Here is an 18,209-nt window from a genome sequence, read left to right as displayed (position 1 = left end):
GTACTAACGACTATATTGACAAGCTATTGTGTATAGCTGCTTAAAATTTTGACCACCAGATGGTAGTAATTTCTTGAAAAACTTAAGAGTTTTATTTGGAAATGTTAGCCTATATACATACATATAACTTATGCGTTGACTATCAACAAAAATCAAGACTATTTTCAAAGCCTATACACTAAAAAAGTTGTATTGTGGGAAATTGTGTTTCATGAGAGCGTGTGAACGTAATTTCAAGGCAGTTTGAACTACAATCCCCATAATTCCCCAGTAGATCCAGTTCAAATTGCGCTCCATTTGAAACCGGAATGCCACAACCTCATGATAGCTTGCCATGTAGCTTGCCCATGAGCTTGCCCACTTTAAAACTTTTTGGTTTCATTATTTTAGTTAATCTGACCGTTCGCCAAAACATGCGCAGATAGCTGCAACAATCACCACAGAAACAGGATAAGCGCATCACGTATGGCGATTACAATGCAAGTATTGAAGCTGTTGATACAATGCAAGTGTGTGAGATCAATGGGCTTCCCCTCTGGTCAGTTCTCGCGCGTGGATAACTTTTCAACCGGCTGTCAATGGAGAGCACGCAAGAAGGTCAGTCAGTACAGCACAGTGGACACTGACCGGTACTCATCTCTGGTGCGAGAGGTACTGTCATCAAAAACCAGCTCCCAGACTCCTGAAAGCATCGAGAATGAGGACTGTCAGCTCTACGGACCTGTAATAAGATCCAGACCGCCTTCACAACAGCCCAAATTACCTAAAAACCTGCATCCACTGTTAAATGAGGCCAAAGGTCAGTCGGAGTATGTGCCGGGACCTTTAGCTCGTATAACATTACAGAGGGACTCTAATAATGCATCTATACCCAGCGTGACCCGTATCCTCCAGAAGACCATGCCACCCGACCAAGCATTTTACCTAGAAAGATGGAAGAGAAGAATGATCGCTGAACTCGGAGAGGAAGGGTTTCGAGAATACAGCTTAAGTAAGAATAACCATTTTCTTTCATTATTGCTTTTTAAAAGAATTACACCCCCTAATTCATCTGTGTTGTTTTAGACCTTTTTAGACAAGGAAAGCTGTTCCATGCTGCCATTGAGGACACTTTCACCCAGGAAATCCCTTTTAAGGAGGAACATGAGTGTCCAGCAGAGGTGTCTGGATATATAGAGAGTGTATCTAATGTGCTGAATGATATAACAGGAGTAAGAGCTATTGAGAGTGCTGTGAATCATTCTGCGTTACACTATCTTGGCATTGTAGATTGTGTTGCCCAATACAGGTGAGGTTCATTTTTTCAATAAAAGTTATATGTATGAGAATTTATAATATATATATATATATATATATATATATATATATATATATATATATATATATATATATATATATAATATGCTGGTCATATTGAATTTAAATCTTACCTGCTTTCATACAGAGGTTCATTGTGTGTCATTGACTGGAAGACCTCAGAGAAGCCTAAGCCCTCCCTTCGCCATACTTATGACAATCCATTACAAGTAGCTGCATACATTGGAGCTTTGAACAGTGACCACAACTACAACTACCAGGTAAATAGCACTATGACATCTTTTACACCTGGTATTAAGATAAGTATACATAAACTACTCTACAAATGTTTAGGGTCCGCAAGATGAAATTAATACTTTTATTCAGCAATTATGCATTAAATTGATCAAATGTGACAGTAAAGTCATGCTATGTTACAAAATATTTATTTTTCAAATAAACACTGTCCTTTTGAACATTATGTTCATGAAAGAATCTGGAAATAAATCTATCACTGTTTCCACAGAAATATGAAGCAGCACAACTGTTTTTAAAATTGATAATAAGAAGAAATTTTCTTGAATATCAAATCAGCATATCAGAATAATTTCTGAAGGATCGTGTGACACTGAAGACTGAATGGCTGCTGAAAATTCAGCTTTGCTATCACAAGAATAAATAACATTTCAAAAATATAGTTGACACTATTACTGTTTTGCTGTATTTTAAAATCGTACTGACCCAGACTTTTGAATGGTAATGTATGTTGTCATGGAATGGCTGTCCTCAAAACCTGTTCATAAGTGGTCACATGTTAATATCAGATGGATACATTTTTGTCTGACCATTTGTGAAGAGATCATCTGTGATAAACCTGGCATTGTATATAATGAATATTATTGGCTCCTAGACACTTTTGCAAGTTGCTTTGTTTCCATTGAAGTCTTCCATCTAATATCATTTATTTACAGGTAGAAAATGGTTTAATTGTGGTGGCCTATAAAGATGGATCACCCGCACATACTCACTTCCTGAATTCGGAGAAGATTATGCCATTCTGGGAGAAATGGCTACTTCGACTAGAAGAATATGCAGAGAAATAAAACACCTTTAACTAGTTTAACAATTCTAGCTGATTCTACACAAAGCGTAATTCAACTGTATGTTTCACATTTGATGAAAATAATAAATGGTTGTGTTTTACACATTTTATTCATGGATTTAGTTATTCATAATATTCACTCTGATGGGACCCAGTTACAAATCATTATAAATCATTGACAAACCAGGCTGCCCTATAATTAGGTTCTCCTGTGAAGCCCAGGCTTGTGAAGAGGCTGTAGGATAAATGATTCTCTTCCTCTGTAAAACAGTACACTGGATAAGCCTGACAGTGGAGTTATCCTCTAAATTATGCTAAATTTATTTCTACATAAAATACTACAAATATATAGGTATTCTCTGATTGCTTATAAGATTATTTTCAGATATAATTTTATATTTTATTTGCATTATCAAAGACTATTGTGGCTTTTTTCTAGACTGTACCTCAAATTTGTCCCCATAGCAAATTGTACAGAATGATTAAAAAATTTGTCTAAAAAGGTTTTTATTGATGAAAGATTAGCCTCATTTAACAAACTATTATTTTTAAGATCATATGGGGCCTGAAATGGAGGAATTTGGGTCAATAATACTATTTAAACATTTTGTTTTTGCTGAATGTGTTTTTGTGCTGGCACCTTTGCTAGAACTGTAATGGATAAATAGCATATATCGCTAAGAAAATATCTAATTGTAATTGAAAATATATAATTACTATATAAATACTAAGTGCAAATAGCCACTAAAGACTTGACCGTCAAAAAACGATATCTACCTCAGAGACCTGCTGGCACATTCAGATGACATTGATTGGAAGATGTTTATTTGCTTGGGTACTTAAAGTACATTTCCCCATTGTTATTTTTAATCACTTTTCAGCTACATTAAAGTGATTATTATGTTTTGAATGTGGATATTTTTCTCACAAAAATGCATTGATTTGCCACAGGAGGACTTTGTTCACCCCCGAAAGCCATTTTTTTTTTTTTTTTTTTTTTTTTTTACAGTTGGGCGCTTTTTATTTAACCCATTTAAGCCCACATGGCAACTATTGTTTCCACAGTTTATAGCTGTCATTTTCCTTTTGTTAGTATTTTTCTAGATGTTATCCATGTTTTATTTCTCAATGACATGCAAACTTCTTTCGCCACAAAGAACCTGTTGTGAAATAGAAAGGTTGTTCTGATGTTAAAGGTTCTTTATGGAACCATTTAGACAAAAGGTTCTTTTATGGCATTGTGAAGCACCTTTATTTTTAAGAGTGTATCTTGGGGTATACTGTGTCAATAGGTTAATAAATTAAGGTTATTGGTCTCGTTTTCTGCTTTTTGCTTTCATAATATACCACCTAAAACATAACTTATATCTTTAAGGGTTGTGATACACAATATCCTGTTGAGTCAACTTAATGGCTGCACTTTGTGCTGCACTATGTTCCACCACTTTAAGAACAAATGGATTTGTTGTGTTTTCATATTCAAGAGATTATAAGCTAGATGCAAATATTTGGGGAGTTTCAATTTTGACATTGAAGAGATGCATACAACATATTTGCCCAGTGGCAACTATAAGAAAAGAAAAAGAAAAAAACATAACAAATAAGTTCAAGCATCCATGCTTAGTCTCAGTACCTGCTCTTATAGAACCAAATTAATGTATTCAGCATCGTATTTTCTCACCACATTCTTCAAAGCTTTTGCTTGCACAGGTCTGTCTCCCAGATCTGCTTTTCATTTCAGAAACCGATCCATATATTACAGTAACAGTTAATTTAATGAGTTTGTTGTTAATTTAATGAGTTTGTTCATCTCGCTTCGTGCTACAGGTCACAGTCCTGGTAGCTCTTATTAAACTATTATTGTAACATAAATTTTACTGTTGGATTATTGTTTTTCTTTATGTTTATTTATACATACATAAAATAATACACAGGCCTACACTAACACAGTGTTCTCTATACTAGAATTTGAAACGTCAGGTCATTATGACTTCCATAATAAATTAAACCAAATAAACACAGCACACAGACATATTGTGTTTTAATAGTAAAGAATGAACTAATGTAGAAACATGCGTTTTATCATTTAGAAATTCCTATAAATTGTAGCTTTTTTTCAGAGCAGTTGATTCTAATGAGATTACATGATTATGTGTTAATGAAGCATTGTTTTATAATGATTTGTTGTTGACAGGTTTTCAGGACAAATGTAATTTCTATTTTATCAAGAGTAAAGACCTAAAGTTCACCATTATTACCAAAAGCAAGTAAATTGTATTGCTGCTTGAATGTTGAAAAGCCCCAAACTGCACTCGTCACAAGCTCTACTTGCAGGTGTTTTCAAGCACTTTAATGGAGTCTAACCATGGCTGGCTCCAGACTGTTATTTTGCACTGAGTGACCTTAAAAAAACAAAACAAAAAGGGTCAATCTCTTTTAACATGGAAATCAAGAAATGTAAACAGATAACCACAATATTGTAATTTAGACAGTGTGTCTCACCTGTGCAACACTAGGATCCTCATGAATGGCACACTGGGTCCCAACTACACCCTTTCTGCAGGTGGTTCTGCCCATCTTCACAGTGAAGATGTATTTCAGGCCAGAGACAACCTGGAGTGTTAACCAGAAACATGTTCAGAGAAGGTTGGGCCAACCCCAGGTTAAAAACAACAACAACAACAAAACTGTGGCACCCAAAATTTTTCCTAAAATAAATAATTTACTTAAGTTAAAGGCAGCCACTGTCTTACAAAGTTATGCTGGAGAAAGCTTTCCCTCTTATTCTCTCTCTTTCCAAGTTTCAATATTTGTTGAACATATCTAGCAAACAACATCTGAACAATACTTTACTCTCTTACCTGATATAAAATATTTCTATCTTATGTAGCATATAAATAGCTTTCAAGTTGAGGCAAACGATTCTGTTTGTTCTCTTTGTACAACTAGGAACAATTTTATGGTTCTGAGACTTTACACAATTTTGAACAAATCTTTAAATGCTTTTACCGTTTTAACAATTTTGGTCTCTTCATTATCCGTATTATCAGTTTCTCCAGTAATTACTCATAAGAGTAAGATTAGATACTTATTCCAACACAAGGTATCTATTTAGTTGGCTACTAGTCACTATAACAATAGTGACATGACTCTAATTCCATTTATACTAACAAATTGCAATTGTTTGCCATTAAATTCTATAGCATATGGGGTTACTATTTACATTGAAAAAGATACTAGTCACTACTTGACTACAGAGTCTTGATAAAAAAAAGCTTAAATGAACATAAAATAACGTACTATTAAGAAATAAAGTAAAACTAAGAAACATCAAAACAGTTTGTTATACGTATACACCCCTTTGACTGATGACGCCCGTCTTGCTCTAAACAGACCCGTTATGTAAATAAGAGCAGGTTTGATGACGTCACCACTGTAAGTCATCGTGACAGCGCTCTAAGAGGAACTAGGTGCGATTCAGCGACGTCCCCAGTTTAAAGGAATAAAAACCGAACAAACATTTAAAACTAAGTTAGTTACTTACTTGTTGTTGTACGTCGATGACCTCGGTAACCTGACGTACATACGCATCGTTACTTTCGCTGTTGTACTGGGTCACTGCGAACTGTAACGCATCCTGAACCCCTTTATCGTTAATGTCGGCATCTATAGGGCCTCCAGGAATCCCATCGCTCGCCACGGCTAAAGTCACGGCCAAAAACGATACAATCATCTTAAAATACATGCTTGAACGGGATTGACTGGTCCTGTCTTGATTCTTCCTTGTCGACAAACCAAAACTGCAACCAAATCTGAGATTACATAAACAAGCGTCACGCCCTGTAGAACTGCATGTAGGGGCGGGGCGTCGTGACTCTACCAATCAGATTCATAGAGAGGCAAAGGGTTTGGAAAAATGCATTGTTTTGTCTTTCTTTTTTCTTTTTTTTTAATTACAGCACGTGTAAGGCGTGCACTGTATTAGAACATTCTTTTTAGTCTTCCTCTTTACCCATTGCAATTAACTGACATTGTTTCGCGGATAATTTTAGACATATGCTAAATATTTGTTGAAATATCAGAACGTAATTAAGAATTTTTATGTGGAACAAATCTAAATTGTATTCCCTGTTTTGCTATACAGTTGTTTTTAGTTGGTTGAGATTTTTGAAGAAAATAATACAGTTAAGTAACTGAATGTTAAAATAACTGGAATCACTTGATTTTGGTTTATACATATGGTTATTTATTTATTTATTTAGATATCTGCTCCTCCTACCTGATGTTTGTTGTAATGATTTGATGATTTTTGTTGTATACATTTTAATTTTAAAGTCTTTACAATTCAGACGTCTGGTTCAGCCACTGTGTCTGAATTTTTATAATGTCTCTTTCTTTTTGTATTGAGAAATCTGTTGACTCTATTTGTATAAGCAGCTTGGATAGAACATGCAGGTCTTTATGGCTTATGGTTTTATAAATCTGTCCCTGCACCTTCTGTGAACTCGACAAAAGCAGGGGTAGTACACTGTGGTCTTCCTTATAAAACAAAATACCAAAATACTCTTTCAATTTGGGGCTGTGACTCGCTAACACTTTTTTTTTCTAGTTTCAGTCCTCCAATGTTGCTTTTTGAGAGAAAGCTCAGACAACACTCATTCACTGCAACTCTTACAGAATCAGGCCTTTGCAAGTTATTTTAACTCGAGTAAACATGGTTTAACCTCGTGCAAAGTCACAGTGATAATTACCATAAGTCAGCGGCCTGGGAATTTTTTAAAAGCATTTCATATTACCATTCCAAATGGTCCTGTACAGTTTCTCTAGCTTTGTACTATGTTTTAATTCTTAAAAATGTATATTGTGGCACTGTTCTATGAACAGTCGATTGTTAAAAAAGTTGCCTGAACTTGCTCCTGGATCCCCCAGGAGGCTTTTACCCTACTTCTGGAGACACACTGTCCAGAAGAGTTTAACTGCAAACTTATGATGAATGTAATAATGTATTATCATCTCAGCACTGATTTGGAAAAGACAGTAACTATGGTCAAAGAGAGCCATTTGTGGATTCATAAACTGATATATAAGCCTATTTACAAAATACAAAACTGCAATATTATGATAACACAAACTGCAAATTAGTGACAGACAAAAGAACAGGAGTTTAGAAAAAATTGAGCAGAGTCTGCATCGCATGACTTTTCCTCTCAGACAACTAACATTAAGCACGTTTCATTGGTCATGTCAATCACATGCTGCATGCCGACACAACACTGAAACAAATACTAACCCTTTAACTCTACCCTAAGCCATCATCATCACTTGATAACATTCATGATAGATAACGACACAACTGTTATACTGCTAGCACAGTTCAACACAGCTCTGTCTGGAAAAGGCATTTGGTGTGCAACTTGCCTAGTCATTTCGAGGTCACTGTACCAGTTTCCTGCAACTTCACAACATTCGTCTTTGTAAAAAGACTTCTGTGTTTGTCCAGTTTGTAAATGTGCATACATGGCTTTTTTCGTATACTTTTAATTATTTTAACTAATCATTGTGACTTTTAAATGTTAAGTAAATGTCAATTGTCTGTTTTCTATAAAAAAGTACATGCCATAAAGAGCAATGTGCTTATTTTAAATGACATTTAGACTCAACATTCATGAAATACCTTGAATTGTAATTTTATTTAAGAAACAATCTCATCTTGACAACACAAGACAACTCAAACAACTGCAATTTGAAGAAAACTGATAAGTGGTCAAACAATGCAACAATATTAAGTATTATTGCCCCGGTGCATGGTGGGAAGAGGTTCGCTGTGATTTAGCCAAGTAAGACATGCTCATTGATGAACAGAAAGTTCAGAAGAAAAAAACATTAATTTGAAACCATTTTTTTTTAAATTACATTATACAGTTTGTTTCATTTAATACATCCTTGCTGAATAAAATATTATTATTATTATTACAAAATCATACGGATCCCAAACTTTGTAACTTTTACATATTTTAGATAGTTCCTTTGATGAACTTGGATGCAACATGTAAAAAAAAAAAGTGGTTTAGTCACTTATTGTTCCCTCATTTCCTTAATGCGCTTTTAGAAGGGGACCGGAAGAAAGATTTCAAGACGAGGGTGGACAGAGTGTAAGTTTAAAAAGTCTTTGTAGCGACTCAAAGTGAATACTTACTGAGCTCCTAAATGGACATGGTGTTGAATACAATACGGGATAGGAGACTTGTGTTCTCTCACAAAACTTTTGCATTACCCCAAGATACTTTGCATTCACAAAACTTGAGTTTGGACAAACACCTCTTGTTTACTTTACAGCGTTCAGTGGTCCAAATAGCTCCGTACGTTCACAGATGTTTTGCCAAAAAGCAAAAGTTTGACATTTTTTCCACCACCATATCCCTTTAGGGTCTCCGTAAATACTCATACTTCATCTAAATGTTTACTTTAACTCTGATCTGATATGTAATCATGTAAATATATTTCAAATAAAACAAATATAATTCTTCTCATGCTCTGAAGGGGACACATTGCTGCCTTTGAATAACCCTGATAGCTCAAGACATCATTCAAATTGTGCAGAAAGTGGAGAGCAAAAGCCACAAATGACAGCTTTATTTCAGTATCTGAAGAAAATAACACATTGCTCTCATTTACGTTTAGTATCATTAGTGCATGCAACAATCTGAAGTTAATTCAGTTGGAAATGCAAGGCTCAACATTTAGGAATGTTGCGATTTTTCAATGACCCAAGTTAAGTTATATAAATAATTTATGTACAATATAATTTTGCACATTTTCTCAATGAGCATAAAAACTCCTGTACTGTTCAAATCAGTAAACATTTTTGAAAATGAAAAGCGAACATCTGCCTGATAAAAAGAAACTTTATAGCATACATGCTTCAATCATCAGTCTGCACCATTTCACCCAGATTTAATGAACCCTGTCCTCAAGATTAAATGTTCTTTTGTAAATTAATTGAAATGCAAATTAAAACAAACAGTAAAAAGATACATTACAGATACAAAGAAAGTGTTAAAATGCAGTATTTCGGAGAAAATATATACTGATAGAATTAAAGAGCCTAAAACACATCATTCATTATATTGAAGTAAATTAAATCACGTACATGCATCAGTTTCCAGAAGCTGCCATCAAGCAGTTGGTTTTAATTCATGCTGACATACAAACTGGTACAAATGGTCTTGGAGTGAGTAGCAGCCAAAATTATTAAACATTAGAAACATCACTGTATTCTGTAAAATTAATAATGTCAAATATATAGATTACCTGATGACAATGTAAACATGGCATAAAAAAAAATCAGAGGTTTTAAATTTAAATTAAGAATTTGTGAATAAAAAACTAAAAATAAAACAATAGCCCATATACTTTTGGTCAGTCGTACAGTGATCCCTGAGAATGGAGTGGTCTATATTTTAACATTCCCTGAAATCTGCTACTCTTTATTCTCTTATCATTTACATAAACCTTTCACTGTGACAGGGGCTTGAAACCATATATAGTCCTCCAGATCTCTTTTACTTTTTTGTAACTCCCCAGTGAGAGACAAATCACTGGCTATAGAGATGACTTGCCTTTTCACTTTTGTAGGAACTTTAAAATCCATTTTGGGCTTAAACCCAGTCACGCCACAATCCCGGTGACCCAGAGCCATGACTGTGGTAGTCACGAGGCGCACAGACTTGGTTTCTGACAACAGGTCAGCCACAAACAACATGCGGAAAAGCTGTCTTAGACAGGTTGAGGTCCTTAAGCTGTTTTCCCCGGCCCCTACGGCCACCGCTTCCATGTTCACCTCATACAGCTCCGTGGGAATGATGGTAGACCCACCCAGCATGAAAAGCACACGAGGAACTCGGCTGAGAGAAAACAGTGCCTCAAGGTGGGCCAGCACTTCATCAAGCTCCTGCAACGTCCGCTGGCACCGACGCCAATCCAAGCCCTCAGATGTCTTTACAGACCGTCGAATTATCGTGTCCACTGTCTGTGAGAAAGGCAGCACAATTACGTCAAACTTTATTAGATTTATAAATTAAGGTATATCTAATCAAATGAGGTCTTCTGTAATACCTGAGTGGCATTATGCTGCTGTTTCTGGAAGAACACCATTTGGTCATATGTCATGGGCATCTGCTGCCGCTGGTAAAGAACACACTTCAGAAGCTCACAAACAAATCTACAGCAACCATCCTGGGTGATACGGCCGGGAAAGACAACATTCACTCGTCCTTCTTCTCTTGCTCTCCTGAATATTTCCTCATCATCAATGTGGTTTGCAGACACTCCATTAGATTCACAATCCCTTTGACTGCAAGAAGAACTGGCCAAAGCCTCCATCTGTTGGCAGCCTTGAAATAAAAACAGTGGAATCAAAAATTCAAAGATTTTCAGAGGCACAGACTAAAGTAGCAAACATCAATGAGATAAATGATGACACTTTTCTTTTTTTTTGTCCAGATCGAAAATTATTAATGGTACAATAATATTTTTTTTGCGTGATGCTGTGGGCATACATACTATAAAGACATACTTTTTAATCTGTACTGCAAGTTTCAAAAGCTAACATCTGTCTGCTTAAAAGAAAATTCGTTTCACCATACATTACCATATACATGCTACAATCAATGTAAAGTGTTAAATTGCACTATTTTCATTAAAATATACAATTAAGAGACTCGAACAGCTTAAAACATGTACTTGAAAAATCATGTAAATTACTTTCATCAATTTCCAGAAGCCGACATTTAGCAGATGTTTTACTTATAATTATTTAAAGAAAAAACATTAAAATGTCATTTGTCACTCGATCCTGACCAAAGGACCGTGACAGACAGACAGACAGACAGACAGACACACACACACACACACACACACACACACACACACACAAGATAAGTTTATATTCTTTAGACTTCTCATTTGTGATCAACTTCTTATTACTATTACTATAGAGAAGTATAGATAGGAAATCTACGTTACCCATTTGCCAGTACTTACCATCATTATCGTCAGCTCTATGTTCTGTTCTCGTATGTGTGCGGCTGTTTCTATTTTCTTTGTCCAGTGATGGGTTTAAGGGCTCCCCGTCTCTCTCAGTCTCACCACTGTTGTCCAGCAGGTACAAATGTTCCACTTTAGATTTACCGGAGGGTTCAGGATTATCGACCTGGCACAAAATGTTCCTCTCCTTCTCTCCGTCAGATGAAACCTTTGATTCTTCTTCGTCGTGAGATGTACACTGATCGGTGTGGATAATTGTGTTGTAGCTGCTGTTAGAAACTTCGTTGGTTTTGCTATGTTTGATGACGGTCATGTTTGCACGCTCAAACTCTCTCTTCTTCGATCCCTCTTCCATTTCTACTGTTTGAGTTTACGCACCGGGCACGGCACGGCATCATGGGAAACATGGGAACCGGAAATCGTGGGAAATCTAATAAGAGTCCCGTGCTTGCATTTTTATTTCACGTTTTTTCTTTTTATTATCTCTCTCTCTCTCTCTCTCTCTCTCTCTCTCTCTCTCTCTCTCTCTCTCTCTCTCTCTCTCTCTCTATATATATATATATATATATATATATATATATATATATATATAATAAATAATCGGTTAGCCTGAGAATACAGATTTGTTTTTTCTTAATAGCTAAGCAATTTTTCCTGTCTTTTTATTAGATTTGTTCTCTCTTCGAATCTTAAGCAAAGCGGCGAATGACGCCCTCTGGAGGTAGATTTCTTTTTCATATAGCCTAATCCTGATTCTTGGGTCATTTTGACGAAATGTTATTAGGTTATTGTTGGGTCTGTCAGATTCTGTCATGACTTTAAAGACTTTAAATCGTGTTTTGTCAATTAAACTTTTTTTCTTAATTAAATATTAACTGATAATATGAAATAAAATATATTTTTTTGAACAAGGCGATAATGCTTAGAACGTCAAAATAAGGTTTCAAAGGATAGTTAACCCAAATATTTTAATTCTGTCATTATTTACTCACCCTCATGTCGTTCCAAACCCATTAGACCTACGTTTATTTTCAGAAAACAAATTAAGATATTTTTAATGAAATCTGAGCGTTATTTGACCCTCCTATAGACAGCAATGCAAATGTAATATTCCCAGGTCCATAAACAAAGTAAGGTAAAACAGTCCATGTGACATCAGTGGCTCAACTTATCAGAACCTCAAATCTTCATTAAACAGTCTGAGTAAATACATCTAAATGGCACTTTCGATGCAGCTTCTGTGTTTCCTCTGCAGTGGAAAGATGTAGTTTGTTGATACTGATTTGATTTGAATAGTAACAATCATATACTGTCTTATTATTGTAACTTAATGTATTGATCAAATTTGAGAACAATACAATTACAATTACAGTACAATTTAATATATTTTTTTCTTTATTTTTGATCAAATAAATGCAGGCTTGATGAACATAAGACACTTTCATAATGCTGCATAATTATAAAAATGGTAATATAATAAAGTCCTTTAATAATACCCTTTAATAAATAATATAAATAAATATGTATAAATATATGCTATAAATACATGCTACGTGTACTGTGTTAACCTGAGACTTGTTATAGCACTTATATATCATTGCTCTTTTTGTTGTTTTTGATTGCTTCCACTGTCCTCATCTGTAAGTCGCTTTGGATAAAAGCGTCTGCTAAATGTAAATATAATATAACCCTTTCACGTCACCATTTCGCTAGCCTACTTCAAATAATAGGCCTGTAAGTGGCACTTGGGCTTCATTATTAATAATTTCATTAAATACTAAACGGTATATACATAAATATAATAAAAATTAATTGAATACTGATTACAATTATTGCGACTTATGCAGATGCACGGTACTGTGTGCAGTGATTTTGTAGTCATTTAGCATCCAGTTTCTCAGTGATGTGATTTGATTTATAAAATGAGACAATTCGCAGATCCAGATCGCTCTACCGATTTATGAATAAGAACGTAAAATGACCGCTCCACTTCACATATTGCCATCGTTTACACCTCTGGGCTTCTTCGTAAATGGGTTACACTTAGCTTCCTCCGGGTCAAAAAAGACCGAAGCCTTAAAAATGTAACTTTTTTTTTCCCAGGAAAACCAATCAAATATATTTTTGTTCAATAATATTTTTTGTATATTATTTAGAATTTTTAAAGATTTTTATGATACTTTGCATTAATTATATATTTTTTATGAGCAATTTTTTCCATTAGAATTAATATATATATTTTTATTTTATTTTAATTTTAATTTTTTTTCAATAAATGCACCATTGCACATCAAAATAGAGTGCAGGCCTAAAATAAAAAAAAATTCAAGTGAGAAGAGCGCCATCCAGTGGCTTTAAAATATAATAAATGTGTGTAATGTCCTGTAACCGCCTATAGGCTGCCATAGCTTTTTTTTATTTATTTTTTTTATTCCCATTTGGAAAGAAAAAAAATCGAATTACTAAGCAACCACTGAATGGAACAACACAATCTATATATCATTTTAAAGCTTAGGATCTCAGCTTTTTAATGCATCTAATCACATTTATTAACTCTTAACGAGTGCTGAGTAATCCCTCTAAAACCGAGTGTACCGCCAGCAGGCGCCACCTAGCTGCGAAAATATTCATTACCATATTTTTCAAAAATATTGCCTTGATTAACACAAAGTTGATGTCATTTGAAAGCTTAGGGTATGACCTTTACAGTGAATGTATCCACTTTGAAAAAATCTTAAGTATTGCTGAGTTATTTGGTGATAAATACAATTTCTTTTTTTTTCATAATCTATAAAATAATGTACTGCAATGTGTCAAAAACATCATACAGCTCATGAAACATTCACAGATCATTGAAAATGGCACTTCATTTTTTACAGCATATTATTACAATTACAATGAGCCTAAAATTAACATAATCTATTGCTTTTATGACTAGATATTCTTCATGGAGAAACAATTGCCCATGAGGGGGCGTCAAAGACTGTACAAAAAGGCTATCTCTGTTCCAAATGCTGTAACTTTTGATTCCTTTATCCAAATTATTATTATTTTTTATCCAGATGCAGCTAACATGTAGGGGGACTTCACTAAAAAAGAATTTTCCTCCTACCTTATTTCCTTCCTGAGTTATTCCATGACAAATAAGAAAGATATGCAAAATCATAATACAAATTATATATATATTTTGTCTTTTATCCGCAATTTCTCTGCAGGACAATGTCTAAATGTAATCTAATTTATATTTTTGAAAAATTTAAAAAGAGTTCTTTCAAACGATACCTACCTTTTGACTCTCCTTGCTATAGTTTTGGAGTTATTATGATTATATAGTAAAATATAGCAAAATTTGCTGTTTCAGTCTTACCAGTTAATTTCTCTGTGTGTGTGTGTGTTTGTGTGTGTGGGTGTGTGTGTGTGGGGGGGAGGGTGTCTTATTTGCACTCTTGATGTTTTAGAGTGTCACCCCTTCATTGCTGTACACTTTTTTTCTGCACAGTGGCTGATCTGTAGTTTGTACCACCAAAGTTTCTCTGAGTTTTCGGATTTTCTTGTATTTCCCATTCATTTCCTATGTGGGTCATTTTTGACCCGTAGGAAGCTAAGTGTGCAATTTTTTTTTACGACCCTTTAACATATCAGAATCATCTCCTTGATTTTTTTGTGTGTTCACATAGGTAATACAACAAAAGTCACCAAGTTTCATCCCCCTCCGATGAAGCAAAAAAATTTAAAAATTTAAAACGTACATGGTTTCGGTCTTTTTTGACCCGAAGAAGCCCAGAGGGTTAAAGACGGTATGTTGATAAAGGAATTTCAGATTATTATAGATTTACACATCGATAGATAGATAGATATATAGATTCTAGGTCAAAAGTGTATTGATAAAGTTGCACATCACCGCTACCACACACTCTTTCACTCGCTCCCCGCGGTTGCTACCCTACCAGCACTACACAACGCTTTGACGCTTAACCTAGCGCACGTCAAGCGTATGCGCGTTTTATCGGACTGCCGCATGAAACCATCCAATCGCAACACCGCTTCCGCGTACGAGCCGACCAATAGCCGAGCGGCATTTTCCACGCAGCCTCCACTGATAGCATTAAGGTAGGTTGCATCACCGCGCACAGTCTCCCCACTAACTACAATCTGACAGTTTCTCAGGTGAGGCATCACGCTACAGGAGCTCTTTGACTTTCTCTCGAGTTTCAGCGCGCATTTCTCTGTGAGCCTGGGGTTGCTTAACTCAAAACCCATTTACCAGAAGCCCTCACACCACCGCACCATGAGCAAAAAGAAAAAGGAATGGAGAGCGGAGAAAGGTAAGTTTCTCTTGGACTCTGGTCGTGTGTCTTTTATTTAAATACATGATTCATAACGGTAGTGTCAGTTTGGGGCTTGACATCCACCGGCTTTAACCTGGCGTCCATGCACGCACGTGCGGGAGAAATTTCGTCTTATAGACGCTCTGCCTCTTGAATCAACAGCATAGACAGATGCACACCTTCAGATGCAGGTGGAGCATCAGTGAGTGATGCTCGGATCAAGGCCCTTATGTGTTCAGCGTTAGAAAGCTGTTAAAATGCAAATATAAATGCATTAATTGGTGTTTAAACTTTTATAAATGAATTGGAACATGTACAGGTTTGATTGACACAGTGAAACGCCTTATGATAAAATAAAATCCCCAACCTGGTGCTTTCCATGAACTACGACCACTGACATGTGAGGCAGGTTGTATAAATGCATCAGCTTAACTACGAATTAAAAGTTCTGTTAATTAAACATTTAATGAAATTAATGCCATGCATGCATGCACTTTTGCTAGATCTTGGTCCTGGATATCCACCTTCATAAGTAGTTTAGTTCTAGACATGTTGTCTAAAACGGTAAGCATACTGCTAAAAAAATAGTTGGATCAGGTGTGTTTAGTTGGATCAGGTGTGTTTAGTTGGATCAGGTGTGTTTAGTTGGATCAGGTGTGTTTAGTTGGATCAGGTGTGTTTGAGCAGAGTTGGAGCTAAACTTTCCTAGAAATTTGCTTTCAGGGAACAGGATGGTATAAGGCAACTTTGATAGTGTGTTTGGCCGTTCTGCATTGTTTAATATCATAGTTTAGCTTGTTTTGTCCTGAGAACATTTATGATTTTGCTTTACAACAGAGACACTTTATTATTAAAATACGATTATTTTTAATAATTTGAAGTGCACAAGCACTGCCTCCTGTTCTTGACATCACCTGAAGTTCATGACAATACAGTTTATTGATTGTTGAACATTTGGCCTCCAGTGGAGTATGGTTATGATATGTCCTATGAAGTTGCAGGACTGTTAATCATTAGGTTGACAGTGATGCTACTCGACACATATTATTGGTCTGCTATCATAAATCAAATGCATGTAGATGATGAGAGCTGGTGTGTTATGGTGAGTAATGCAGTGCATTGCAGTGAACAAACTTCAGGTACTTGTGTTATAATATCTTTTGATGATGACTTGATGAAATGAATCCGGTTTGTTGGCTTTTGTGCTATTTTAAAAAAGTACACATTGCACTCATAAAGCAGCCTTTGTGAAACAGATCTTCATTCGTGTAGCAATAGGGAGTGCAGGACGATAAAAATGAAAAAAAAAAAAAAATGAATAAATATGGTTGAAAAGGCAGATGTAGGGCCAGTCAGCTTGAAAAAGCAGTAGTGACGGCAGGGGCACATCAGAGCAGGTTTATATAAAAAATATCAAGGTAGACTTTTTCTTGAATTAAATAAATAAAAAAAAACACTTTTTTTGGAACTTCTTAGAGCTTGTTATATTTTTACCATTTATTTTACCACATAATAACTAGTTACACTTTACAGTGGCTGGGGAAAATATTTATTTGATCCCCTGCTGATTTTGTAAGATCGCCCACTTACAAAGAAATGAAAGGCCTGTCATTTTTATGGTAGGTTTATTTTAATGTATAGAGACAGAATAATAATAAAAAAAACGCATTATATAAAGGTTAGAATTGGATTTTCATTTCAGTGGGAAAACTTACAAAATCAGCAGTGGATCAAATAAATATTTTCCCTATTGTATATTGGACCGATTTCTAGAAATACCAAATGTTTCATTTTAGTTACTAAAACTTTGTTTTGTGTATTTCTGATTTCATTTTCATATTCAGTCAGTACCAAGGTAGTTTTAATAAGTTAAAATACAATGTTTTCTAGAATTGTTGGATTATGATAAAAACAAGAAACAAAACCTTTTTTCAAAGTTAATGTTCTTTTCTTTGAAATACAGAATTATTGGAAGTTTTTTTTTAACCATCTCTTCCATGAAACTTTAGTAAGGAGTTTTGTCACTTAGTGCCAACAAAGGTTGCATTAATGGGAGAAACAAAAGTGAAACTAAAGCCTAAGAAAGAAAAATGTCAAGCTGTGGATGAAGAATGAAAGGAGGATAATATAGACCGTAATGAGAAACCAACTGTGTAAACTTTAGTCTATTGCAAACTAAACTTTATTTAAACGCAAGTTCTCAAATTTTGGCCACATAAAAATTAGGAAATTACTGAATTGTATTGTCCATGTACATGAGTTGGAACAGATCACACACAGTCTGGTTCCATGTCAGGCCTGCAGCTGTATGCTGAACAGTGTACCCTCATTAGCTTGTCACTTCTTTCTCACACACACTTTCATTGCTGCCACAATTACCACACCAAAGAGTACCACTCTGACATGATGCATAGAGCTAGTCGCAAATGTACCTTTAT

The 18,209-nt window shown here is 35.2% G+C and overlaps 4 protein-coding genes across 4 annotated transcripts in view; 2 read left to right on the top strand and 2 right to left on the bottom strand.

Moving 5' to 3' along the window:
- Nucleotides 1-357: 357 nt before the first annotated feature.
- On the top strand, nt 358-2,508 carry LOC132110561 (mitochondrial genome maintenance exonuclease 1-like). The gene is made up of 4 exons (XM_059517271.1): nt 358-991; nt 1,066-1,288; nt 1,445-1,577; nt 2,268-2,508. Exons 1-4 carry the CDS (start codon nt 466-468, stop codon nt 2,397-2,399), a joined length of 1,014 nt encoding a protein of 337 aa, XP_059373254.1. The 5' UTR covers nt 358-465; the 3' UTR covers nt 2,400-2,508.
- Nucleotides 2,509-4,283: 1,775 nt separating this feature from the next.
- On the bottom strand, nt 4,284-6,240 carry LOC132110569 (cystatin-like). The gene is made up of 4 exons (XM_059517284.1): nt 5,943-6,240; nt 4,901-5,011; nt 4,716-4,800; nt 4,284-4,682 (listed from the first exon to the last, which is right to left on the bottom strand). The coding sequence occupies exons 1-3, from the start codon at nt 6,141-6,143 to the stop codon at nt 4,723-4,725; spliced, it is 390 nt and encodes a 129-aa protein (XP_059373267.1). The 5' UTR covers nt 6,144-6,240; the 3' UTR covers nt 4,284-4,682; nt 4,716-4,722.
- Nucleotides 6,241-9,557: 3,317 nt separating this feature from the next.
- On the bottom strand, nt 9,558-11,835 carry LOC132110559 (MAD2L1-binding protein-like). The gene is made up of 3 exons (XM_059517270.1): nt 11,441-11,835; nt 10,514-10,791; nt 9,558-10,427 (listed from the first exon to the last, which is right to left on the bottom strand). The coding sequence occupies exons 1-3, from the start codon at nt 11,796-11,798 to the stop codon at nt 9,897-9,899; spliced, it is 1,167 nt and encodes a 388-aa protein (XP_059373253.1). The 5' UTR covers nt 11,799-11,835; the 3' UTR covers nt 9,558-9,896.
- A 3,715-nt stretch (nt 11,836-15,550) lies between these two features.
- Nucleotides 15,551-18,209, top strand: part of LOC132110296 (ADP-ribose glycohydrolase MACROD2-like) — a 577,997-nt gene continuing 575,338 nt past the window's right edge. Inside the window, exon 1 of the mRNA XM_059516865.1 lies at nt 15,551-15,768. Within this exon, the coding sequence (XP_059372848.1) occupies nt 15,732-15,768 (37 nt within the window). The 5' untranslated portion in view covers nt 15,551-15,731. The remainder of the gene's footprint in view (nt 15,769-18,209) is intronic.

This window comes from Carassius carassius, chromosome 30, assembly GCF_963082965.1.
Source record: "Carassius carassius chromosome 30, fCarCar2.1, whole genome shotgun sequence".
Classification (NCBI taxonomy): Eukaryota; Metazoa; Chordata; class Actinopteri; order Cypriniformes; family Cyprinidae; genus Carassius; species Carassius carassius.
Note: the sequence above shows the minus strand (reverse complement) of the source record. Positions and strands in the feature narration are given on the sequence as shown.